The 27968-nt window shown below is 47.0% G+C and overlaps 1 protein-coding gene across 1 annotated transcript in view; it reads right to left on the reverse strand.

Annotated features, from left to right (window-relative positions):
* Window positions 1–27968, reverse strand: part of fras1 (Fraser extracellular matrix complex subunit 1) — a gene marked incomplete at its 5' end in the record, with an annotated part of 267524 nt that overhangs the window by 78482 nt on the left and 161074 nt on the right. Inside the window, 7 exons of the mRNA XM_072432991.1 lie at window positions 2550–2682; window positions 3767–3929; window positions 6613–6764; window positions 9331–9578; window positions 12996–13118; window positions 16262–16393; window positions 23380–23412. Coding sequence (XP_072289092.1) covers window positions 2550–2682; window positions 3767–3929; window positions 6613–6764; window positions 9331–9578; window positions 12996–13118; window positions 16262–16393; window positions 23380–23412 — 984 coding nt within the window. The remainder of the gene's footprint in view (window positions 1–2549; window positions 2683–3766; window positions 3930–6612; window positions 6765–9330; window positions 9579–12995; window positions 13119–16261; window positions 16394–23379; window positions 23413–27968) is intronic.

Genomic DNA, 27968 nt, shown 5'->3' on the forward strand with positions numbered 1-27968 from the left:
AGAACTGGAGAACCTTCAGAGGGACTTTAAGGTTCTGAGGGACTTTAAGGTTCAGAGGGACTTTAAGGTTCAGAGGGACTTTAAGGTTCAGAGGGACTTTAACCTTCAGAGGGACTTAAAGGTTCTGAGGGACTTTAAGGTTCTGAGGGACTTTAAGGTTCTGAGGGACTTTAAGGTTCTGAGGGACTTTAAGGTTCTGAGGGACTTTAAGGTTCTGAGGGACTTTAAGGTTCAGAGGGACTTTAACCTTCAGAGGGACTTAAAGGTTCTGAGGGACTTTAAGGTTCTGAGGGACTTTAAGGTTCTGAGGGACTTTAAGGTTCTGAGGGACTTTAAGGTTCTGAGGGACTTAAAGGTTCAGAGGGACTTTAAGGTTCTGAGGGACTTTAAGGTTCTGAGGGACTTTAGGTGTTCAGAGGGACTTTAACCTTCAGAGGGACTTAAAGGTTCTGAGGGACTTTAAGGTTCTGAGGGACTTTAGGTGTTCAGAGGGACTTTAACCTTCAGAGGGACTTAAAGGTTCTGAGGGACTTTAAGGTTCTGAGGGACTTAAAGGTTCTGAGGGACTTTAAGGTTCTGAGGGACTTTAAGGTTCTGAGGGACTTTAAGGTTCTTCTCTGCTTCGTCTCCAGAGCCAGATTCAGACTTTGGGCGGAGCTGGTCTCAGACTCTGGAACATTCTCATCACGAACTTTGACCTTTCCAGATCCAAGCTCAGATCTTCTTCCTTCAGACTCAACACTCGGTTCTGACTCTGATGCTTTTGAACGTCCTTGATTGTGATTGACAGCACGTTGTTCACCTCCAGTGTGTTAACGCTCGTTGTATAAAGACGGATTGATCGAGTGATTTAAGGAGAAGGAAATACAATGAGAACATGGTTAGAACGTCTCGTCACAGTCGTCCTCATCGTCACGTGTTTTGGGATCGTCCGACTGTGAGTGGAAAACTGGACTGAGATGGACAAAGAGCTGCAAACGATGGTCGACGTTAACATCCCGTTTGACTTTAAAGCCACGTGTCTGCGGCATGAACGTGCTGCCATGGAAACAACCAAACATGGACAGCAACAGCAAGAGAAGAAAACACAAGCAAGTCACCTTTACAACCCATAAAACAACTCAACAACTCGACAACTCGACATCTGACATAAAAAAGGCAGAATTCAGAGCGGTTCGGGTCAAAAGGTCAACTGCACGACCTTGGAGAATGTTTAACTTCAACATTCTGTAAAAAGAACATTTCACTTAAACGCACGATGAAAATGCAGCAGCAGCAGATGGAATACAGAGGGCTTTTCCTGATTGGCCAGTGCTTTCTTGAGTGGGAGGGGACACCAATAGTGGGTGGAGTGAAGAAAGACTGAGGGAGGGAAATGAGGTTAAAGGGCCATGACAGGGTTTTACGATGTTCTAATGTTGACTTTATTCTGTGTATTTGTACCCGTTGTACATATAAATGATAGTTTTACACCGATCGAGCAGGTGTTTGTGGAGAAAACGTTGAAAAATGTGTTGAAAAATGACAGGAAGTGACATCACACCAGGGACAGGAAGTGACATCACACCAGGGACAGGAATGTGACATCACACCAGGGACAGGAAGTGACATCACACCAGGGACAGGAATGTGACATCACACCAGGGACAGGAAGTGGCATCACACCAGGGACAGGAAGTGACATCAGACCAGGGACAGGAAGTAGGAAGTGACATCACACCAGGGACAGGAAGTGGCATCACACCAGGGACAGGAAGTGGCATCACACCAGGGACAGGAAGTGACATCAGACCAGGGACAGGAAGCAGGAAGTGGCATCACACCAGGGACACTCATTTCAGTCAAAATTTGTGCAGAATTGATACAAAAGAAACAACTTTTTGGACTCTTTAAACATTAGTTCAACAAAATAAAGTCGCTCATGTATTTGTATTTGTCAAATAAAAAAGAAGTGACATTAGATGAGTTCTGGCCCAGTGTTTGATGGGGAATTTCCGACTGTGATGTCATCAATTACAAACACGTAATGGTTAAATTATAAGATTTTGTATCATTTTGAGCACAATTCTAATGATATATTTATCTTAACTTTGTTTCAGTTCCGTGAGTGGTCCGTCCTGTAGGGGGCGCTTTAACCTCAGACGCATGTCACGTCAGAGCCAGGTTTACAACACATTTAATGTCGTATTTTTCATCGCTTATTTCAATAAAAACATCGACAGAAACCGAGCATTTCTGATGAAAGCAACAAACTCAATTTTTGCCTTTTACTGGACACATTTGCTCCACAGGCAGCGCCACAAATTGTACTTTTTGTGAAGCTCATACACAATTTTAAGACTAGAAATGTGTAATTTTCCATTCTTTGTGAGAGAAAAGCAAACAAAGTGTCTTTTCTACCCTCAAGATGTCAATATTTGTAGCTTTTCTGTCGTTAAGACTTTGATTTCGTCTGTTTATCCGCGTAAACGTCACGCTCGGCTTCGTCTTTGCAGTGAACGTTCCGGGGACATTTGGAGGGCGTGTCACTCTGGGTCACCTGGCCTCACCTGGTTTGGTGTTCTCGATGGAGCCGTACTTGGGCGGGCCCACGAGCCACACCAGCAGCTCGCTCCCGGGCGTGTCCTGGTCCGTGACGGCGATGTGGGCAGTGGTCAGCTGCACCCTGCCGCCCTCCTCCACCTGCAAACACGCCACGCCCGCTTCCTCCAGTCACACGGACATTCAACCCTCAAACTAAACACAACTCATGTAACAGGCATGTAACTGACATTAAAGGACAAATATCAAGCACTGGTTTAGACCTGGTTTAGACCTGGTTTAGACCTTGTTTGGACCTGGTTTAGACCTTGTTTGGACCTGGTTTAGACCTGGTTTAGACCTGGTTTAGACCTGGTTTAGACCTGGTTTAGTCCTGGTTTAGACCTGGTTTAGACCTGGTTTAGACCTGGTTTAGACCTGGTTTAGACCTGGTTTAGACCTGGTTTAGACCTGGTTTAGACCTGCTTTGGACCTGGTTTAGACCTGGTTTAGACCTGGTTTAGACCTTGTTTAGACCTGGTTTAGACCTGGTTTAGTCCTGGTTTAGACCTGGTTTAGACCTTGTTTAGACCTGGTTTAGACCTGGTTTAGTCCTGGTTTAGACCTGGTTTAGACCTGGTTTAGACCTGGTTTGGACCTGGTTTAGACCTGGTTTAGACCTGGTTTAGACCTTGTTTAGACCTGGTTTAGACCTGGTTTAGACCTGGTTTAGACCTGCTTTGGACCTGGTTTAGACCTGGTTTAGACCTGGTTTAGACCTTGTTTAGACCTGGTTTAGTCCTGGTTTAGTCCTGGTTTAGACCTGGTTTAGACCTGGTTTAGACCTGGTTTGGACCTGGTTTAGACCTGGTTTAGACCTTGTTTAGACCCGGTTTAGTCCTGGTTTGGACCTGGTTTAGACCTGGTTTAGACCTGGTTTGGACCTGGTTTAGACCTGGTTTAGACCTGGTTTGGACCTGGTTTAGACCTGGTTTAGACCTGGTTTGGACCTGGTTTAGACCTGGTTTGGACCTGGTTTAGACCTGGTTTAGACCTGGTTTCGACCTGGTTTAGACCTGGTTTAGACCTGGTTTGGACCTGGTTTAGACCTGGTTTGGACCTTGTTTAGACCTGGTTTAGACCTTGTTTAGACCTGGTTTAGACCTGGTTTACGCACATTTCATGCCTTCCACACTTCTTCCGCGCGGCATCTGTTTTGGCTCTTCGCACATAGGTTGGGTCTCACCTGGACGCCGGAGCGCACGGCAACCTCCGGGGGGCGCCGCACGGCCGAGCTGATGGTGATGGTGCACATCTGGCCGTCCAGGCGGTTGTTGTCGCCGTCCGAGACCGTGAAGTGGAAGATGTCGGTGATGGGCTGGCTCCCGGTCTCCACGGACGTGATGTACCTGCAGCAGAGCGATGGCGTCACCGACGGCAACGGAATGTGGCTCCAGGCGAGTCGTGTGTTAGTCCTGGTTTATTCCTGGTTTAGTCCTGGTTTAGTCCTGGTTTATTCCTGGTTCAGTCCTGGTTTAGACCTGGTTTAGTCCTGGTTTAGTCCTGGTTTAGTCCTGGTTTAGTCCTGGTATAGTCCTGGTTCAGACCTAGTTTAGCCCTGGTTTAGTCCTGGTTTATTCCTAGTTTAGTTCTGGTTTAGCCCTGGTTTAGACCTGGTTTAGCCCTGATTCAGACCTAGTTTAGTCCTGGTTTAGTCCTTTTTTCGGCCTGTCACATTAACACATTTTGAAGTGCAATATCACAATAAATGATAAAACTGAAATGCAGGAAAATCCCAATAAACAAATAAATAAATAAAATGTTTAAAGACAAAATAAACCAGTGAATCGTGAGTTTAATCTGTCGTTTTTCATATAAATATACAAAAAACAGGCTTCGTTATAATCTAAATAAAAGGATTAATCGACGAAGACTCCATCGCTCGATTAACAAACTAAAAGACTAAAAGACTAAATGACTAAACGACCAAAGGTTCAAACTGCATGTTTCATTGGCTGCTGTCGGGGCATCTGGCGTAAACCTCCCGTGTTGTTTCCCGTGTTTTTCCGCTCACTGCGACGGCCCAACACGAGCCTCAACATCACGATGGCGGCGCCTCCTTTCGCTCAGACTAATCCTCCTGATCCTGAGTGCGTCTCACAAACATCACGTCTCCTCTGTCGCCGCGGAAACGCTCACTTCCAATATTTACAAAGTCTTTTCCGCAAACGAAAACTCAAAAATACAATTCAAACGTCTCTCGGCGGGACGCGGCCACAAGGTCGAAGAGAGAGAGCGTTTAACCACTTTGGATTTACACGGGAAAACGCTGCTGACAAACGAGTTTGACAAAAACAAACGTCCAACGGAACAAAACGCACGATTCAGACCGAGCAAAACCTGTTCAGCTGATAAACTAAGTATAACATTTAACCAAAAGGTCTAAATGTAGTTATTTCTGGTTTAGTCCTGGTTTAGTCCTGGTTTAGTTCTGGTTTAGTTCTGGTTTAGTCCTGGTTTAGTCCTGGTTTAGTCCTGGTTTAGTCCTGGTTTAGTCCTGGTTTAGTTCTGGTTTAGTCCTGGTTTAGTCCTGGTTTAGACCTGGTTTAGTTCTGGTTTAGTCCTGGTTTAGACCTGGTTTAGTTCAGTTCTAGTTTAATCCTAGTTTAGTCCTGGTTTAGACCTGGTTTAGTCCTGGTTTAGTCCTGGTTTAGTCCTGGTTTAGTCCTGGTTTAGTTCTGGTTTAGTCCTGGTTTAGTCCTGGTTTAGTCCTGGTTTAGTCCTGGTTTAGTTCTGGTTTAGTCCTGGTCTACTCCTGGTTTAGACCTGGTTTAGACCTGGTTTAGGTCTAGTTTAGTCCTGGTTTAGTCCTGGTTTAGTTCTGGTTTAGTCCTGGTTTAGTCCTGGTTTAGTCCTGGTTTAGTTCTGGTTTAGTCCTGGTTTAGTCCTGGTTTAGTTCTGGTTTAGTCCTGGTTTAGTCCTGGTTTAGTCCTGGTTTAGTCCTGGTTTAGTCCTGGTTTAGTCCTGGTTTAGTCCTGGTTTAGTTCTGGTTTAGTCCTGGTCTACTCCTGGTTTAGACCTGGTTTAGACCTGGTTTAGGTCTAGTTTAACCCTGGTTTAGACCTGGTTTAGCCCTGATTTAGTACTTTTTTCGGCCTTACAAAACCCTGGTATCAATGGTTTCGTGAAAGGCATTAAACTGTTTTCCACAAAAAGAAACCAGAAGAAAGAACCAGAAGTACTAGATTTAACCCAAATGTCTAAACGTAGTTGTTTATCAGGCTGAAGCCGAGCGCGCGCTGCACGTTTATTCGTTCGCGGTGAAGGACGATCCATTGTGGGGAAAGTCGCGCCTCTGTGGATGTGGAGCGCGTCTGAACCGCAGAGCGACACGTGGACACGGCGGTTTGGGCCTTTAGTCGCTTCATATGTTGGACTGAACTCAGAGTCAGAATGTCTCCGTAAAAGTGCGGGAAAATAACCCTGAAGCCGAAACCGAGCGGGACTTTTGACTTTTCACTCTCAAACGTCGTGAAGGACAAAGTCTTTAGTGTGTATTACAGTGTTTATTACAGTTTTACTTCTGTTAAGTGTCACTTTGTGAAGAAATGTTGAAAAATCTGAGTTTAAAACAACAGAAAGTGGAGCTGAATCCCTCTGTGATGTCATCAGTGTGATGTCATCAGTGTGCGACACAGAGACAGTTTAAACCATGGTTGGACTAAATAAAGGTGTTTTATGGTCTTATTGTGTCAGATCAGAACTGTTGTGTCATTTATGTGGAGTTTGGCTCTTGTTTACAGTCTGGTTGCTATGGTAACGGCTGTGGAATCACCTCTATGACATATCTGTGCTCACGTCCAACCAGGAAGTACAATGATAAACTTTACACAAACGGATCAAACTGGGAAAAACGGGCAAAATGTTGAGTCAAATCTGAAATATGATTGTGTTTTAGTCAAATGTCTCGTCTAAACTGTCCTATAGACTAAGTATTGTACATATACTTTCGTACGTTGTTACTCTTTGTGAATGAGCGCTCGTCTTGGCTCTGACCGCGGGACTCGTGGTCGTGCGGGCGTCTCAACGTACCTGACGCGCTGCTGGTTGATGTCGTCCATGCTGAAGGACGAGTACTCCTGCAGCTCCTCGTGCTTCTGCGGCGTCTCCGAGCGGGTCAGGATCCCGTACATGGGCACGGACACCAGCTGGACACGGATCTGAGCGTCCGGGGACACGTCGTCCTGCAGCGGTGCGGGCGCGAAGGAGGGGGACAAAACCGAGCTGGTCACTACAACGTGTGAGAGGTGGACAACGACCTACACCTGGACAACGACCTACACCTGGACAAGGACCTACACCTGGAGGACAATCTACACCTGGAAGACAATCTACACCTGGAGGACAATCTACACCTGGAAGACAATCTACACCTGGAGGACAATCTACACCTGGACAAGGATCTACACCTGGACAAGGATCTACACCTGGAGGACAATCTACACCTGGCCAAGGATCTACACCTGGACAAGGAGCTACACCTGGACAACAACGGTCTACACCTGGACAGGGATCTACACCTGGACAACTACCTACACCTGGACAAGGATCTACACCTGGAGGACAATCTACACCTGGACAAGGATCTACACCTGGACAAGGATCTACACCTGGAGGACAATCTACACCTGGACAAAAATCTACAACTGAACAATGATCTACACCTGGACAACGAGCTACACCTGGACAACAAACTACACCTGGATAACGATCTACACCTGGACAATTATCTACACCTGGACAACGATCTACACCTGGACAACGAGCTACACCTGGACAACGATCTACACCTGGACAACGATCAACACCTGGACAATGATCTACACCTGGAAAATGATCTACACCTGGAGGACAATCTACACCTGGACAAGGATCTACACTTGGACAACGATCTACACCTGGACAAGGATCTACACCTGAACAATAATCTACAACTGAACAATGATCTACACCTGGACAACGATCTACACCAGGACAACGAGCTACACCTGGACAACAAGCTACACCTGGACAACGATCTACACCTGGACAATGATCTACACCTGGACAACGATCTACACCTGGAGGACAATCTACACCTGGACAACGACCTACACCTGGACAAGGATCTACACCTGGAGGACAATCTACACCTGGACAAAAATCTACAACTGAACAATGATCTACACCTGGACAACGATCTACACCTGGAGGACAATCTACACCTGGACAACGACCTACACCTGGACAAGGATCTACACCTGGAGGACAATCTACACCTGGACAAAAATCTACAACTGAACAATGATCTACACCTGGACAACGATCTACACCTGGACAATGAGCTACACCTGGACAACAAACTACACCTGGACAACGATCTACACCTGGACAATTATCTACACCTGGACAAAGATCTACACCTGGACAACGAGCTACACCTGGACAACGATCTACACCTGGACAATGATCAACACCTGGACAATGATCTACACCTGGAAAATGATCTACACCTGGAGGACAATCTACACCTGGACAAGGATCTACACTTGGACAAGGATCTACACCTTGACAACAATCTACACCTGGACAATGATCTACACCTGGACAATGATCTACACCTGGACAACGATCTACACCAGGACAACGAGCTACACCTGGACAACAAGCTACACCTGGACAACGATCTACACCTGGACAATGATCTACACCTGGACAACTAGCTACACCTTGACAACGATCTACACCTTGACAGCAATCTACACCTGGACAAGGATCTACACTTGGACAAGGATCTACACCTTGACAACAATCTACACCTGGACAATGATCTACACCTGGACAATGATCTACACCTGGACAATGATCTACACCTGGAGGACAATCTACACCTGGACAAGGATCTACACTTGGACAACGATCTACACCTTGACAACAATCTACACCTGGACAATGATCTACACCTGGACAATGAGCTACACCTGGACAATTATCAACACCTGGACAACGATCTACACTTGGACAACGATATACACCTTGACAATGATCTACACCTGGACAACGATCTACACCTGTAAAACAACGATCTACACATGGACAATGATCTACACCTGGACAACGATCTAAACCTGGACATCGATCTACACCTGGACAAGGATCTACACCTGGACAACGATCTAAACCTGGACAACGAGCTACACCTGGACAACGATCTACACCTGGACAATGATCTACACCTGGACAACTAGCTACACCTTGACAACGATCTACACCTTGACAGCAATCTACACCTGGACAAGGATCTACACTTGGACAAGGATCTACACCTTGACAACAATCTACACCTGGACAATGATCTACACCTGGACAATGATCTACACCTGGACAATGATCTACACCTGGAGGACAATCTACACCTGGACAAGGATCTACACTTGGACAACGATCTACACCTTGACAACAATCTACACCTGGACAATGATCTACACCTGGACAATGAGCTACACCTGGACAATTATCAACACCTGGACAACGATCTACACTTGGACAACGATATACACCTTGACAATGATCTACACCTGGACAACGATCTACACCTGTAAAACAACGATCTACACATGGACAATGATCTACACCTGGACAACGATCTAAACCTGGACATCGATCTACACCTGGACAAGGATCTACACCTGGACAACGATCTAAACCTGGACAACGAGCTACACCTGGATAACGATCTACACCGTCACACGGGCACAGAAGGTTCCTCACCGTGTAGGCCAGGTGGTGGCGCCGTAGCACCGTGCTGCTCCTCTCCGTCACCTGCAGGGACAGCGCCGCGCGTGGGTCCCGCTCCGGCCCGTTGCCACCGGCGCCGATCACGGCGACCGCCACCACCGTTGTCGCCATGGAGATGCCGTCGCTCACGGAGACGGCGATGTGGTCGTCGAGGAGCGAGCGGCCGCCGTGGCGGTAGAGCAGGATGCTGCGGGTGACGTCGCCGAACGAGAAGACGTCACCTGGAGAAGAGAGGAGGGGTTTGAAGTGATGTCACACGCTCTACTGCCATCTGGAGGACGAACGCTGCCATCTGGAGGACGAACGCTGCCATCTGGAGGACAAACGCTGCATGCTCACTGTGGGCTGTTCCTCTTCTGCCACGCCCACAAAGACCCCGTTTGTCCAGAGGTGTGTGACTGTGGTCAGGAGAGACCAGTGGACTTACAGAGGTCACTCCGGACTGAGGCGGAGTTGTTTGTTTCAGGTCGTTAGCTGCTAATGCTAATGCTAATGCTAGTTTGCATAGTATTACGTGGCTATGCATCACTAGGAGGCGGTCATAACAGGTCATAACCGGGTTATTAAAGCGCATGTGAACGCACTTTTAATCGATAGGATCTTTGAAACTTCCACTAGCTAAGAACAAGGAAAATAGTGACTAAACACAAGAGAAATAATTGTATAAACCACAGATAAAGCAGCAGCTTCACAGAAACATGTTCATGAATGTTAAACTGACCGGTTCCATCTGACCCTGACATGAACTCCACCACCACCAGCCTGGTCTCACTCTGTATTTGTAAAGTAAATGTTTTATACTTATTTTCTGTGTTTCTTATCGTCTCCTCGCTGCCGCACAGAGAGTTTCTCAAATAAATGTCCTCATTTGGGGCCAACATCACAATTGATCTGAAAGCAGAAGTGCAGATGGACTTCTGTTGTTTGGTTCACGTCAGATCGACTTCCAGATGTTTCTCCTCCAACACGAGGGTCATAATCGTGTTCTGCTCTCGCCGTTTCAGTGACAGAGTGAAAGCCAAACCTCGAGAAGTCAACTACCGTATTTTCTGGACTATAAGTTGTACCAGCCAAAAAATGCATCATATAGAAGAAAAAAACATCGCATTTTTTGGGGGAAATGTACTTGATAAAATCCAAGACCAAGAACAGACATTTTAAAATAATAATAGAGAGAACATGGTGAATAGGTGTACGTATGCTAACGCTAACACCTTCAGCTACATGACGTATGCTAACGCTAACACCTTCAGCTACATGACGTATGCTAATGCTAACACCTTCAGCTACATGACGTATGCTAACGCTAACACCTTCAGCTACATGACGTATGCTAACGCTAACACCTTCAGCTACATGACGTATGCTAACTCTAACACCTTCAGCTACATGACGTACGCTAACACCTTCAGCTTCATGACGTATGCTAACGCTAACACCTTCAGCTACATGACGTATGCTAATGCTAACACCTTCAGCTACATGACGTACGCTAACGCTAACACCTTCAGCTACATGACGTACGCTAACGCTAACACCTTCAGCTACATGACGTAGGCTAACGCTAACACCTTCAGCTACATGACGTACGCTAACGCTAACACCTTCAGCTTCATGACGTATGCTAACGCTAACACCTTCAGCTACATGACGTACGCTAATGCTAACACCTTCAGCTACATGACGTACGCTAACGCTAACACCTTCAGCTACATGAAGTACGCTAACGCTAACACCTTCAACTACATAACGTATGCTAACGCTAACACCTTCAGCTACATGACGTATGCTAACGCTAACACCTTCAGCTACATGACGTATGCTAACGCTAACACCTTCAGCTACATGACGTATGCTAACGCTAACACCTTCAGCTACATGACGTATGCTAACGCTAACACCTTCAGCTATATGACGTATGCTAACGCTAACACCTTCAGCTACATGACGTATGCTAACGCTAACACCTTCAGCTACATGACGTATGCTAACGCTAACACCTTCAGCTACATGACGTATGCTAACGCTAACACCTTCAGCTACATGAGGCACAGACAGACCTGTGGTAAGTGTCTGGTATGTTAACGTAACATATGAACAGTTATTCAGAGAACTATAGCATAAAGAACATGCTAACAAGTTTAGCAAAGCATCAGTTTTACCCCAAATCACTAAATCCACTGAATTCTTCTTCCTCTGTTTCACTTCTAGAAGAGGAAGAGGAAGTGCAGATTCTTCCTCTGCGTCGCTCAGAGCCTAGAGCGCCCTTTTGTGGTTGTCAGTGTGAAAATAACAAATTATATCACATATAAGTCGCATAACTTAACTTTTAGTCCGGAAAATACGGTATCAAAGAGAGTCAGTGCGCAGCATCGTTACGTATTTGATGCCTTTCACGTAAATGGCACAGTCATGACGAGGTGTCGCTCACTTTCTTTGACTTCATCCGTCCAAGAGTCGGTACAAACGCTTACACCGAGCCTCGTCTTTGTCCAGGCCTCGGACACGCCGTTCCGTGGAGCCTTTGACTCCCTCGCTCGTCGCTCGTTCCGCTCTCAAACCGGTCGAGGTCCTCACGTTCCCTCGACCGCTGGAGTCGCTGACCTCTTGGCTCGGACTCTTCTAACTTTTCTACCGGCGCGTGGACCAGAGCGAAAGCCCCTCGGAGCGTATAATCCGTGCTCGCCGGACTCGTTTTCACCGCTGCAGCTAAAGGAGCTCATTTCGCCTGAAGGACTCGGCGGTTTTAATTAAACCCTGTAAAGTCCTCGCTCGACGTCGGTGTCATTTTTGATTTGTGCTGCTGCCACCTGGCCAGGACTCGGTTGGAAAAGAGAGTTTTCATCTCAGTGAGTTTTTCTTAATCCTGATCGTATAAAGGATTGGAAAAAAGTTATGAAAAAGTACTTTGAACAACTGTTTTTGCCTTTGTTTGGAGCTGTGTGTTTGGGTCTCTGAACTCCTGCGACAGACACAGTAGATGGATACTTTTGGAACGCACTATTGTCGACAGGGAAACGGTCATTACAAAGAAGTGGACGACACAAACCTCACGACGATCAAAGGACTGGACAGAAATGGTCATAAACATCAGACAAATGGAAAAAAAATACTTTCGGATTAAATTTGGAAATGGACATTGATCAACTTTGGACGTACTGCACCTTTATTTTATTTGTGAGTATTTATTTTTGCATTATTATTAGTGTTATTATTTTATTCCGTGTTTTTATTGTATATATACACAAGAAATTGAAAAAAACATTAAAGACAAAATTTAAAAAAAGTAAAGTAGTAGGTGCGACTTATAGTCCAGAAAATACGGTACTCCGTTCGCGTTCTCTTTCCGGTTTGGAGCGTTCCGACCTTCGCAGCTCGATCCGGAGAAGAGACTACGGCCCGAGTAAGCTCTGCGGAGGGCGTGGCACAGCTACACGACGTGGAATCTGCAGTTTTCGCTATCAATTTTCAGTTCACTAAAGTCGCACATTTCCCAAACTGAACCGAGTTGCGCAAACGTTAGTGGCGTAAACTTCATCCCCCGCGCACTAGACGTGGCTCGTCTCGCTGCCCGTTAGCAGTGGCGATCGGAGCGACTCGTGGCGTGGTTGCCGTGGCGATCGGCGTGTGTCTCTCACCTTTGTCCATCCGGCGCTGCGTGTCCGTCCGGATCAGCTCCCCGTGAACAGGAGCCTCCGTCAACTCGAACTCCAGCTCGTCTGGAGCCGTGTCGGCGTCGCTCACGGCCAGAAGCTGACCTCCTGTGGACGCACAACCGCAAACGCAGAGTCACACAACAGCCACAGAGTCGTACAACAACCGCAGAGTCACACAAACGCAGAGTCACACAACAACCACAGAGTCGTACAACAACCGCAGAGTCACACAACCGCAGAGTCACACAACAACCGCAGAGTCACACAACCGCAGAGTCACACAAATGCAGTCACAAAAAAACGCAGTCACACAACAACCGCAGAGTCACACAACAACCGCAGAGTCACACAACAACCGCAGAGTCACACAACAACTGCAGAGTCACACAACCGCAAACGCAGAGTCACACAATCGCAGAGTCACACAACAACCGCAGAGTCGCACAACCGCAAACGCAAAGTCACACACAAACGCAGAGTCGCACAACAACCGCAGAGTCAAACAAGAGTCGCACAACCGCAGAGCCACAAACCACAAACGCAGAGTCACACAACAACGGCAAAGTCGCACAACTGCAGAGTCACACAAGAGTCGCACAACCGCAAAGTCGCACAACTGCAAACGCAGAGTCACACAACAAACGCAGAGCCGCACAACCGCAGTCACAAAACCACGACCGCAGTCACACAACAACCGCAGAGTCACACAGAGTCACACATAGAGTTGCACAACTACACACACACACACACACACACACACACACACAAAGACACACACACACACACAAACACACACACACACACACAAACACACACACAAACACACACACACACACACACACAAACACACACACAAACACACACACCGGGAAATCAGGGACTCATCTCACGCTTTGGCTCTTTTTGGTTAGATTTATTGCGTTACGTCTTTGTCTTATTTCTAATTAATTCCCTGGAAGTTTAAATGTCATTATGAACCAATAACGTGCCTCAGACTTTGCTTTTATCTCTTATTATTTTCTTGTTTCAAGATGAATCTGCAGGAGGAATCATTTTGATCTCTTTAGTCAAACTCAAAACCAATTTTCTTACATTTTATTAGTCAAAACTTCCGCTGATTAATATTTATTTTTGGAGCTTTTCTTCCGCTGGAGCTTTGAGTCACTGCCTCATGTTGTTGTTGTTGTTGTTGTTTATTACCGGCTTGATGTTTTATGCAATTAAAATAAACTGAAGCTAATAATTCATAAAAGGTTCAATTTAAGTCATTTTACAAACTTCTATAAAAGACAACGAAGCTCTTGGGCGCGTAAAATATATAAATATCAAGCAATAAACCACTTATTTCCAGTCCAATCAACTATTCTGAAGTTTGTAATAATGATTTTAATAGATCTGTTTCTGTTTCCGTAATAAAGAACTAAACTACAACCTCACACACGAAAAGAATAATCCTTTCATATGGATCCCGCCTCATCTTTTTATACTTTATTACACGTCCTTCAATCTCATTTCCAGAGAAAGTGACTTCAGCTGTGAAAACCTGTCAGGCTCAATAACGTCTCCGCAGTCCGTCAGTCAGAATCTCCACTCGACAGAAAATATACACTTCATCATAATCGGGCTAAATCCGACGTGCGAGGCAAAATTATAGACGTGTCCCGACTCCACAAAGAGTCCAGACGTTTGTTTATCGTCCTTAAAGTTCCAGAGACGACTTCAGTTTGAGTTAGAAGACATTTTTGTGTTGGGGAAGATCAGACGAAAATACACAACAACCGCAGAGTCACACAACAACTGCAGAGTCACACGACAAACGCGGGAGTCACACAACAACCGCAGAGTCACACAACAACTGCAGAGTCACACGACAAACGCGGGAGTCACACAACAACCGCAGAGTCACACAACAACTGCAGAGTCACACAACAACTGCAGAGTCACACGACAACTGCAGAGTCACACAACAACTGCAGAGTCACACAACAACTGCAGAGTCACACGACAAACGCGGGAGTCACACAACAACCGCAGAGTCACACAACAACCGCAGAGTCACACAACAACCTCAGAGTCACACAAAAACCTCAGAGTTGCACAACAACCTCTTGGTCACACAACAACCGCAGAGTCATACAACAACCGCAGAGTCACACAACAACCTCATGGTCACACAACAACCGCAGAGTCACACAACAACCTCATAGTCACACAACAACCGCAGAGTCACACAACAACCGCAGAGTCGCACAACAACGCAGAGTCGCACAACAACCGCAGAGTCTCACAACAACCGCAGTCACACGACAACCGCAGAGTTGCTCAACAACCGCAGAGTCGCTCAACAACCGCAGAGTCGCACAACAACCGCAGAGTCGCTCAACAACCTCATGGTCACACAACAACCGCAGAGTCACACAACAACCGCAGAGTCGCACAACAACCGCAGAGTCACACGACAACCGCAGAGTTGCTCAACAACCGCAGAGTCGCTCAACAACCGCAGAGTCGCTCAACAACCGCAGAGTCGCTCAACAACCGCAGAGTCGCACAACAACCGCAGAGTCGCACAACAACCGCAGAGTCACTCAACAACCGCAGAGTCGCACAACAACCGCAGTCGCACAACAACCGCAGAGTTGCTCAACAACCGCAGAGTCACAAACAACCGCAGAGTCACACAACAACCGCAGAGTCACACAACAACCGCAGAGTCACAAACAACCGCAGAGTCAAACAACAACCGCAGAGTCACACAACAACCGCAGAGTCACAAACAACCGCAGAGTCACACAACAACCTCAGAGTCACACAACAACCGCAGAGTCACACAACAACTGCAGAATCACACAACAACCTCAGAGTCACACAACAACCGCAGAGTCACACAACAACCGCAGAGTCACACAAAAACCGCAGAGTCATACAACAACCGCAAACGCAGAGTCACACAAGAGTCGCACAACCGCAGAGTTGCACAAACGCAGTCACACAACCGCAGAGTCATATAAACAAAAACATATACACTTCCACATAATTGGGCTAAATCCGACGTGCGAGGCAAAATTATAGACGTGTCCCGACTCCACAAAGAGTCCAGACGTTTGTTTATCGTCCTTAAAGTTCCAGAGACGACTTCAGTTTGAATTAGAAGTCATTTTCGTGTTGGGAAAGATCGGACGAAAATACATTTGTTGGAAACCAGCAGCAGTGCCCCGCCCCCCTCAGCAGTGCCCCGCCCCCCTCACCGATGGTGGCCTGTCCGCCCACGCCGACCTCCACCGCGGGGTCCAGGACCTGGAAGACGGGCGGCTGCTGGTGATTGGACAGGACCAGGATGGCAAAGTCCATCTCCGGAGTCGTGTGCTCGCCGTCCGACACTGCGACACAAAAGAGCGGGAAACGTTACGATCGCGGGGGAGATTGAAACGGAGCGAGAGGACCTTGTGAACAGAAATGACAGAACAAGCTCCGGGTGTGTTTTTGACAAGAAAAGAAAGTAAGAACACGGCTAAAAACACACACAAAGTACATTTTACGTTATTTGTTGAAGGAATATCCAGCCGACACACATTAATGAACAAATACTTATTCTAACACGGCTAAAAACTTGTTGATTTGGCAGAGAATTTGAGGAAAAACGACTTTTTATAAAACGGCGAACGGTCTCGTAACGGCGGCGGATGAGTTATGGCGCGTTTAATGAGCGAACGGCGCAACGTCTCATTGGAAAAGCAGACGGGGAAACATTTGGCTCATTTTCCCGCTGATGGATTAGCTCCATTACGACCGCGCTTCAAAATGATAGAAACTGCTATAAAAGCAAAAGGAGACCGGGACGCCAGCCGGTTAGCGCGGGCGTATCTCGGAGAGCGCAGACGCCGAGCAGCGACGCAGAGATTCGTTCTGCGAGACGTCCGAATCGGGGACGAACTATTCGATAAGCGCGACGGGAGAAACGTCTCGACCGCGACGCAAACTTTGACTTTGCAGCGTTGCCAGTTCGACCCGTTTTCACTGCATGTTTTTCCTCGTGGATAGAAAAAACGTATTTTCTGGACTATAAGTCGCAACTTTTGTCATAGTTTTGGCCGGGGTGCAACTTATACTTATATTTATACTTATATACTTATACTCTGGAGCGACTTATATGTGATATTATTTGTTATTTTCACACTTCCAGCCGCATTTCACACTCCAGTGCGACTTAAATATGTTTTTTTCTTCTCTATTATGCATTTTTTGGCTGGTGCGACTTATACTCCAGAAAATACAGTAGGTTGTGTTTTTTCCACGTTTTTGCCTCGAGTTGAATCGCCGAGGTCGAAGCCAAAACGATCTCCTGAACGTTCGAACTCTTTTCAGTTTTTCGCTGCGTTGTTTGCGTCCGTCTAGATTAGAATATCCTCTTGACCGTAACATTTCTGCGTCGCTAAAACACTTCATCGTCGAGACACTTCAACCTCGGACCATCGAGCGGCCATTAACGAAATGTGCCTATTCTTTCAGATGCTTCAAACAGTACCGTATTTTCTGGACTATAAGTTGCACCTTTTTTCATAGTTTTGGCCGGGGTGCGACTTATACTAATATTTATACTTATATACTTATACTCCGGAGCGACTTATATGTGATATTATTTGTTATTTTCACACTTGCAACCGCATTTCATTCTCCAGTACGACTTAAATATGTTTTTTTTCTTCTCTATTATGCATTTTTTGGCTGGTGCGACTTATACTCCAGAAAATACGGTGATTGGTATTTAATTTGGTCTCAACGATGACTGTTTAAAATGACGTTAAACATTTCAAACGCCCCGACATGTTTTTAGCTTTGAGCCGCGTTCTGGACATATGTCACGAGCGTTTGGTGATCCCGCCCGTTCAGAGTCCCCACCTCATGATGTCATGTGGTGGCTCCGTAGCTCCTCAAACACCGACACTTACAGAAGCTCCGAATGCAATTATTAACACAAGATCAAACCCGATTTTACTCAGAAGTGCTGGATTGCCTCGGAAAAGGGAACTTTGTGTTGGCAAAATGATGTGGTTAAAGCAGAACTAAGGAACATTTGACCTTGTTTAAAGTCGTTGTGATGGTTCATTAACTAATCTGAACTCATTATGTGCGGAGATCTGAACTGGCACTGGCTAAATACAAGTTGTGATGACTTTAAAAGGTTTTGAGACTATTAATCAGTGTTAAGAGCCCACTTCGACTGATTGGATCTTAACAAACGTGCGTCATACGTTCTCTTCCGTAACGACTCCGGTCATGGTCGTTGTGTCGTGTAGAACTATGAAAATTCCCCAAAACCACGCGTTGTTTGTGACCAAACTCCAGACGCACATATTTATTCGACATTGGCAGCGTGGCGGGCGTCTCCGGGACGGGCGCGTCGCTTTTAGATTGATTCTTGTTTGTTTGATCGTCCCCCAAACGTTGCGCGTCTCGTTAATGAGCCTTTCATCACCATTTTGTCAATGATGAAACGGGAAAAATAAAGGATGTAGAGGAAGTGGAAGGTCAGACGATTGATAATGTTATTTTAGAAGACATTAAAAAGTGAACAAATCAGATTTAACCTCAGACGCACGGGACGTTCTCTAACTTCTGAGGTTCCAGGTGTTTATCCAAATGCAATGATAGTTCCACTTTGTTTCTTTTTGACTGCATATACCGTATTTTCCGGCGTATAAGTCGCACCAGCCAAAACATACAAAATAGAGAAGAAAAAAACATATATAAGTCGCACTGGAGTATAAGTCGCATTTTTGGGGAAACTTATTTGATAAAATCTAGGACCAAGAACAAACATTTCATCTTGAAATGCAGTTTAAAATAATAACAGATGAGAGAACATGGTGAATAGGTGTACGTATGCTAACGCTAACACCTTCAGCTACATGACGTATGCTAACGCTAACACCTTCAGCGACATGACGTATGCTAATGCTAACACCTTCAGCTACATGACGTATGCTAACGCTAACACCTTCAGCTACAAGACGTATGCTAACACCTTCAGCTACATGACGTATGCTAACGCTAACACCTTCAGCTACATGACGTATGCTAACGCTAACACCTTCAGCGACATGACGTATGCTAATGCTAACACCTTCAGCTACATGATGTATGCTAACGCTAACACCTTCAGCTACATGACGTATGCTAACACCTTCAGCTACATGACGTATGCTAACGCTAACACCTTCACCTACATGACGTATGCTAACGCTAACACCTTCAGCTACATGACGTATGCTAACGCTAACACCTTCAGCTACATGACGTATGCTAACGCTAACACCTTCAGCTATATGACGTATGCTAACGCTAACACCTTCAGCTACATGACGTATGCTAACGCTAACACCTTCAGCTACATAAGTGTCTGGTATGTTAACGTAAGTTATTCAGATAGCTATAGCATAAAGAACATGCTAACAAGTTTAGCAAAGCATCAGTTTTACCCCAAATCACTAAATCCATTGAATTCTTCTTCCTCTGTGTCACTTCTAAACAACTCCACAAACTCCAGAGAAAGAAGAAGTGCAGATTCTTCTTCTGCGTCGCTCAGAGCCTAGAGCGCCCTCTTGTGGTTGCCAGTGTGAAAATAACTAATAATATCACATAGAAGTCACTCTGGAGTATAAGTCGTGCCCCGGCCAAAACTATGAAAAAAGGTGCAACTTATAGTCGGGAAAATACGGTAAAGCTGGTCACAGGCCTGGTACAGAAAGCGTCTCTCCTGCTGAGGCGAGTGTGTGCGGCACCGTCTCGTTAGATAAATGGAGCTGGCGTGGGCATGTTTATTTCCCATTTGCACAAAGCGGTCTATACAAATAATGAAGGACGGCTTTATGCAGATTGTAAATAAACACGTGCCCGTAATGCAGCGTGAAGGGGCGAGAAAGACGCCGCGCATCAGCTGATCGCCGTGTTTTCAGACGGACGAGCAATCGAAAAGGCAGAATCTGAGTGTTGTTCGTCCGTCGCCGCCGACAACCTGAAACGATCTGCAAACACGCTCTGGAAAGTGAATAAACTCTCTCAGGTTCTCGCTACGCTTGTGTTAAAGTGAGGCCTCGAAACGCTAATGAACCCTTTTTAACACGTGCCCCTTAGAGTAGAGTAGAACCTTTTAATGTTGCACCTTTTACGGCCCATGAAGTGCATAAGGCTCTAAAAACATGAGATTAGGTTTCATTTTATGGTCTCATTCCACATACTGTTGCACGACCCAATAAAATGTTTGTGTGGGTCGAGTCCACCTGCCCAGGAAGAACAAATGCAGCGGAATGAAGAAAACAAAGAGTAAAACGTGTCCGACTCTCTGAATCTGTATTTAAATCTGTTGCTTCCTTCAAAGATTGCGCGTAGTGAAGGATACTCTTTCCTTAGCATTCTCGACGCGTTTCTCGATGTTATTTTGGCACTGAACGCTGAGGCATGAATCTTATTCCACGTCTGATGAAGCTCAAGCACGACTTTACAGAAGCGAGACGTAATCTGAGCGTTCAAACCGAACAGCCTCAGATCACAGAGAAGCCTTGATAGAACCTTTTGAAGATAGCACAGGATCTTGCAGCAATATTTCACTCAAAACCAAAGACATTCCATCGGCTTTTGTTCTACTTCTGTTAAAAGGAGGCGGGGCCAGCAGTTCTGACTAATTATAGGCCAATGTCATTTGTACGTGTTTTATCCAAACTTCTGGACGCTCCAGTCCCGAGTCCGTCCGTCATTCTGAGCCTCATCATCCTGTTGTAGAAGTCTGCTTTCTGTCTGGCCCGGGATGACAAGGACACTTTTGGGTGTGGCAAAGAGACTTTCATATTTCTGAACTTGGACGTTTAGTTTCATTCGTCTGAGCTCTTGCCCTGTAGGCGGCGCTGTAGAGCTCCTGGTTCCTCTTACATAATGGCATTCACACTGACTTCCTTTGTCTGATTGTATTTTGAGGGTTATTTGTCTTTGATATTTAGTATATTCATAGTTTTTTGTCTGTTTAAAGTGTCTTTTTTGTGTGTTTCTGCAGAACGAACTCCCCGAGTGGGACAAACAAAGAGAACTTGAACTTGAACTAGATTCTCATCAGAATTACAACATCGCTAACGGCTATTTAAAGCTAGCCTTTAGCTCAGAAGCCACTTTTACACGTCGACAAATATCGAAAAGACAACACCAGACGCTTCACACGCTCGATGAGGACTTTTAACACGACTTTGCAAACGTTTATCCCTTTCTTATAACTACATGGGAACTAACTTGCCTTAACGAAGCATGAGCAAAGACCTAATAAAGTACACGTATAGTTGACTAAGCATGATTCAAGCTCAGTACAGACTTATTTAAGGTTAAGAATTAGGTTTCGCGCATTAGCAACAGTCGCTAAGCCGGACTCAGACTGTAAGTATCCGCTGTCGATGAGGAAACTTTTAAACGAGCATGAGCCGGTCAGTCGCAGCCCAGAGCGTCCTCCAAACATCAACGTCAATGTCAGCGGTGGAGAACAAAGCGCCGTGTGTCCTCCAGACTCTCTACATCCGCTTCGACCGTAACGACGCGGCGTCCAGGACTCACGGTCGGCCTCAGGACTCGAGGTCGGGAAAGGCGTCTGTAGATTGAAAGTGTTTTTTTTTGTGCTGGGCCGAGGATGAGAGAGAAGAAAGTCCAGCCCGAGTCCGTTCGTCCGTCATTCTGAGCGTCATAATCCTGTTGTAGAAGTCCTTCCAGTTTCTGTCCGGCCCGGGACGACGAGGACACTTGTGGGTGTGGCCAAGGGACATTTTCTTCAAACATTGTTGCCATTCCCGTCCTTATCCCTCCTCTCCCCCTTCTCCCTCCTCTTCTTCCTCTTCTTCCTCCTCCTTTTTCTCATTCTTCTTCTTCCTCCTCCTTTTTCTCCTTCTTCCTCCTTCCTCTTCTTCTTCTTCCTCCTCCCTCTTCCTTCTCCTTTTTCTCCTTCTTCCTCTTCTTCTTCCTCCTCTTCCTTCTCCTTTTTCTCCTTCTTCCTCTTCCTCCGTTTCCTCCTTCTTCTTCTTCCTCCTCCTTCTTCTTCTCAGTTTGTCTCATCAGCCTGAATCATGCTTAGTAAACTATTTGTTCACTACAAATTAACTCTTTATTCATTTTTCACTAAGTGCAGCTGATATAAAGACTTCCACTTTCTAATAACCAATAACCACGCCGTCTTTTACCTCAACAAAGCATGAGCAAAGAATTACCTCCTAATGAACAACTAGTTTATTAAGCATGGTTCAGTTTTACTAACCACTTAACTAAGATTAGGTTCGGGTTAAGATTAGGAATTAGGTGTTAGAGTATTTTACTTAAGAGATGACTAAGCCTGAATCGTGCTTAGTCAACTATTTGTTCACTATGAATTATGAAGTGTTTGTAGTTATTATAAAGTGTTACTGTATATTAAGTGAATGTAAAGACATGAATGCTTTGCCGTGATTGTAAAGTGAATCATCGTATGGATTTTTCTTTAGGCTGAAAGCGACAGAGATATTTCTGAACATGGCGCCGCTCGTTGACCTTTGCCGCGGTGAAAAAAATACATTTGACTTGTCGTTGACCTTTGGAAGTGTTTCTGTGATGATGAGAGCGGCTGAGTGTTAAAAGCAGCTCTGCGGTGGTGAAAAGTGTTCCAGACGGAAGCGTGTGATGAACAACACGTCGACAGGTGCTTCCAGTGGACAGAGGTTTAGAGCCACAGAACCAGAAAATACAAATCCAAAAGCCAAATCCACATGATCCTTTCAAAGATTCTAATAAAAAATGTGTTGTACTTTCTTTAAAAATATCTCAACTCAATAAATCATCACCATTAATATATAATTTGGCTTCAAAGTATAGTACATATATATAAAACGTATTGAATTTCAAACGCTGTCGAATTTTTCCCATTGACTTTTTTTCTATTGTGAATTGCAGTGGCTGAATTTACATTATTTTAAATCATTTTTCACTATTTGTGAAAAATGATTTTTTGAACATAGAAACAAAACAACAGAAATGAAAAAAATAAAATGAAAAAAACAGATTCATAATGAAAAATGTGCCTTTTAAATATTCAATGCAAAAATTTCAAGAACTCACTTTCAACAATCAAGTGCAAAATTGAATCTGAATATTAAATCGTTGCTGTGGAAATTCTTTTCATGACAAATTTCACACTTTTAAGGCTTGAAATTGACGCGTTGAATATTTAAACTGTGAAAGTTTTGATTAAACTGAGAAAATTGCAAATTTCTGCAACTGAAATTCCAGATAAAACCAATTCAAATATCAAAAAATCTGCGTTAGAAATGGACCAGAGTTTAAATGAGATGTTAAAAGCTAGATTTACCTGTGAAGTAGATGCTGAGCGACTCTGGCAGACCTGTGCAGAACAAAACACACACATTACAAAACACATACATTTACAAAACGCACGCATTAACAAAACACACATTTACAAAACACACATTTACAAAACGCACGCATTTACAAAATGCACACATTTGGAAAAACGCAGACAATTACAAAAAGGCACACATTACAAAACACACACATTTACAAAACACACACATTTACAAAACACACACATTAACAAAACACACATTTACAAAACACACACATTTACAAAACACACACATTAACAAAACACGCATTTACAAAACACACACATTAACAAAACACACACATTAACAAAACACACATTTACAAAACACACACATTTACAAAACACACACATTAACAAAACACACATTTACAAAACACACACATTTACAAAACACACACATTAACAAAACACGCATTTACAAAACACACACATTAACAAAACACACACATTAACAAAACACACACATTAACAAAACACGCATTTACAAAACACACACATTAACAAAACACACACATTAACAAAACACACACATTAACAAAACACACTTTTACAAAACGCGCACATTTACAAAACACACACATTAACAAAACACACATTTACAAAACACACACATTTACAAAACACACACATTAACAAAACACGCATTTACAAAACACACACATTAACAAAACACACACATTAACAAAACACGCATTTACAAAACACACACATTAACAAAACACACACATTAACAAAACACGCATTTACAAAACACACACATTAACAAAACACACATTTACAAAACACACACATTAACAAAACACACACATTAACAAAACACACACATTAACAAAACACACATTTACAAAACACACACATTAACAAAACACACACATTAACAAAACACACATTTACAAAACACACACATTTACAAAACACACACATTAACAAAACACACACATTAACAAAACACACATTTACAAAACGCGCACATTTACAAAACGCGCACATTCACAAAACGCGCACAAAACGCGCGCATTCAGAAAACGCGTGCATTCAGAAAACGCACGCATTTACAAAACACGCACATTTAGAAAACGCACTTATTTACAAAACGCGCGCATTTACAAAACGCGCACATTCAGAAAACGCACTTATTTACAAAACGCGCGCATTTACAAAACGCGCACATTCACAAAATGCACACATTCAGTCAATCAAAGGCAGGGAAATGTTAGTACAGTCAGTTTGTGTGAAGTTCTGAGCTGGAGGAGATTAAATCCAAACAAAAGGAGCTTTGATGTGGGATTAGGATTATCTGCAACAAGTCGGACTCAAGCCGCTCGAAATCTATTACTGACGTTCAACAAGAACGTGCGTCGCTGACAGTAAAACGTTTTCATCTACTGTACGTCACGTCTGTCACGTGGAGGACTGTCCTGACACGACCGCCTGACACGACCGCCTGACACGACCGCCTGACACGACCGTCCTGACACGACCGTCCTGACAAGACCGCCTGACACGACCGTCCTGACACGACCGCCTGACACGACCGCCTGACCGTCCTGACACGACCGTCCTGACACGACCGTCTGACACGACCGTCCTGACACGACCGCCTGACACGACCGTCCTGACCGTCCTGACACGACCGCCTGACACGACCACCTGACACGACCACCTGACACGACCGTCCTGACCGTCCTGACACGACCGTCCTGACAAGACCGCCTGACACGACCGTCCTGACACGACCGTCCTGACACGACCGCCTGACACGACCGTCCTGACACGACCGTCCTGACCGTCCTGACCCGACCGCCTGACACGACCGTCCTGACACGACCGCCTGACATGACCGTCCTGACACGACCGCCTGACACGACCGTCCTGACACGACCGTCCTGACACGACCGTCCTGACTTGACCGCCTGACACGACCGTCCTGACACGACCGTCCTGACACGACCGCCTGACACGACCACCTGACACGACCACCTGACACGACCGTCCTGACCGTCCTGACACGACTGTCCTGACACGACCACCTGACACGACCGTCCTGACACGACCGCCTGACACGACCGTCCTGACACGACCGTCCTGACCGTCCTGACACGACCGTCCTGACACGACCGCCTGACACGACCGCCTGACACGACCGTCCTGACCGTCCTGACACAACCGTCCTGACACGACCGTCCTGACACGACCGCCTGACACGACCGTCCTGACACGACCGCCTGACACGACCGTCTGACACGACCGTCCTGACACGACCGTCCTGACAAGACCGCCTGACACGACCGTCCTGACACGACCGCCTGACACGACCGCCTGACCGTCCTGACACGACCGTCCTGACACGACCGTCCTGACCGTCCTGACACGACCGTCCTGACACGACCGCCTGACACGACCGCCTGACACGACCGTCCTGACACGACCGTCCTGACCGTCCTGACCCGACCGCCTGACACGACCGTCCTGACACGACCGTCCTGACCGTCCTGACCCGACCGCCTGACACGACCGTCCTGACACGACCGCCTGACATGACCGTCCTGACACGACCGCCTGACACGACCGTCCTGACACGACCGTCCTGACACGACTGCCTGACACGACCGCCTGACACGACCGTCCTGACACGACCGTCCTGACCGTCCTGACACGACCGTCCTGACACGACCGCCTGACACGACCGCCTGACACGACCGTCCTGACACGACCGCCTGACACGACCGTCCTGACACGACCGCCTGACACGACCGTCCTGACACGACCGCCTGACACGACCGTCCTGACACGACCGTCCTGACTTGACCGCCTGACACGACCGTCCTGACCGTCCTGACACGACCGCCTGACACGACCACCTGACACGACCACCTGACACGACCGTCCTGACCGTCCTGACACGACTGTCCTGACACGACCGTCCTGACACGACTGCCTGACACGACCGCCTGACACGACCGTCCTGACACGACCGTCCTGACCGTCCTGACACGACCGTCCTGACACGACCGCCTGACACGACCGCCTGACACGACCGTCCTGACCGTCCTGACACAACCGTCCTGACACGACCGTCCTGACACGACCGCCTGACACGACCGTCCTGACACGACCGCCTGACACGACCGTCTGACACGACCGTCCTGACACGACCGTCCTGACAAGACCGCCTGACACGACCGTCCTGACACGACCGCCTGACACGACCGCCTGACCGTCCTGACACGACCGTCCTGACACGACCGTCCTGACCGTCCTGACACGACCGTCCTGACACGACCGCCTGACACGACCGCCTGACACGACCGTCCTGACACGACCGTCCTGACCGTCCTGACCCGACCGCCTGACACGACCGTCCTGACACGACCGTCCTGACCGTCCTGACCCGACCGCCTGACACGACCGTCCTGACACGACCGCCTGACATGACCGTCCTGACACGACCGCCTGACACGACCGTCCTGACACGACCGTCCTGACACGACTGCCTGACACGACCGCCTGACACGACCGTCCTGACACGACCGTCCTGACCGTCCTGACACGACCGTCCTGACACGACCGCCTGACACGACCGCCTGACACGACCGTTCTGACCGTCCTGACACGACCGTCCTGACACGACCGTCCTGACACGACCGCCTGACACGACCGTCTGACACGACCGTCCTGACACGACCGCCTGACACGACCGCCTGACACGACCGTCCTGACACGACCGCCTGACACGACCGTCCTGACACGACCGTCCTGACACGACCGCCTGACACGACCGCCTGACCGTCCTGACACGACCGTCCTGACACGACCGTCCTGACACGACCGTCCTGACACGACCGCCTGACACGACCGTCCTGACACGACCGCCTGACACGACCGTCCTGACACGACCGCCTGACACGACCGTCCTGACACGACCGCCTGACACGACCGTCCTGACACGACCGTCCTGACTTGACCGCCTGACACGACCGTCCTGACCGTCCTGACACGACCGCCTGACACGACCACCTGACACGACCACCTGACACGACCGTCCTGACCGTCCTGACACGACTGTCCTGACACGACCACCTGACACGACCGTCCTGACACGACCGCCTGACACGACCGTCCTGACACGACCGCCTGACACGACCGTCCTGACACGACCGCCTGACACGACCGTCCTGACACGACCGTCCTGACTTGACCGCCTGACACGACCGTCCTGACCGTCCTGACACGACCGCCTGACACGACCACCTGACACGACCACCTGACACGACCGTCCTGACCGCCCTCACACGACCGTCCTGACACGACCACCTGACACGACCGTCCTGACACGACCGTCCTGACACGACCGCCTGACACGACCGTCCTGACACGACCGTCCTGACTTGACCGCCTGACACGACCGTCCTGACCGTCCTGACACGACCGCCTGACACGACCACCTGACACGACCGTCCTGACCGTCCTGACACGACCGTCCTGACACGACCGTCCTGACACGACCGTCCTGACACGACCGCCTGACACGACCGTCCTGACACGACCGCCTG

Source organism: Eucyclogobius newberryi, unplaced genomic scaffold (assembly GCF_026437365.1).
Source record: "Eucyclogobius newberryi isolate DKJ021-1_F unplaced genomic scaffold, fEucNew1.0.hap1 SCAF_6, whole genome shotgun sequence".
Classification (NCBI taxonomy): domain Eukaryota; kingdom Metazoa; phylum Chordata; class Actinopteri; order Gobiiformes; family Gobiidae; genus Eucyclogobius; species Eucyclogobius newberryi.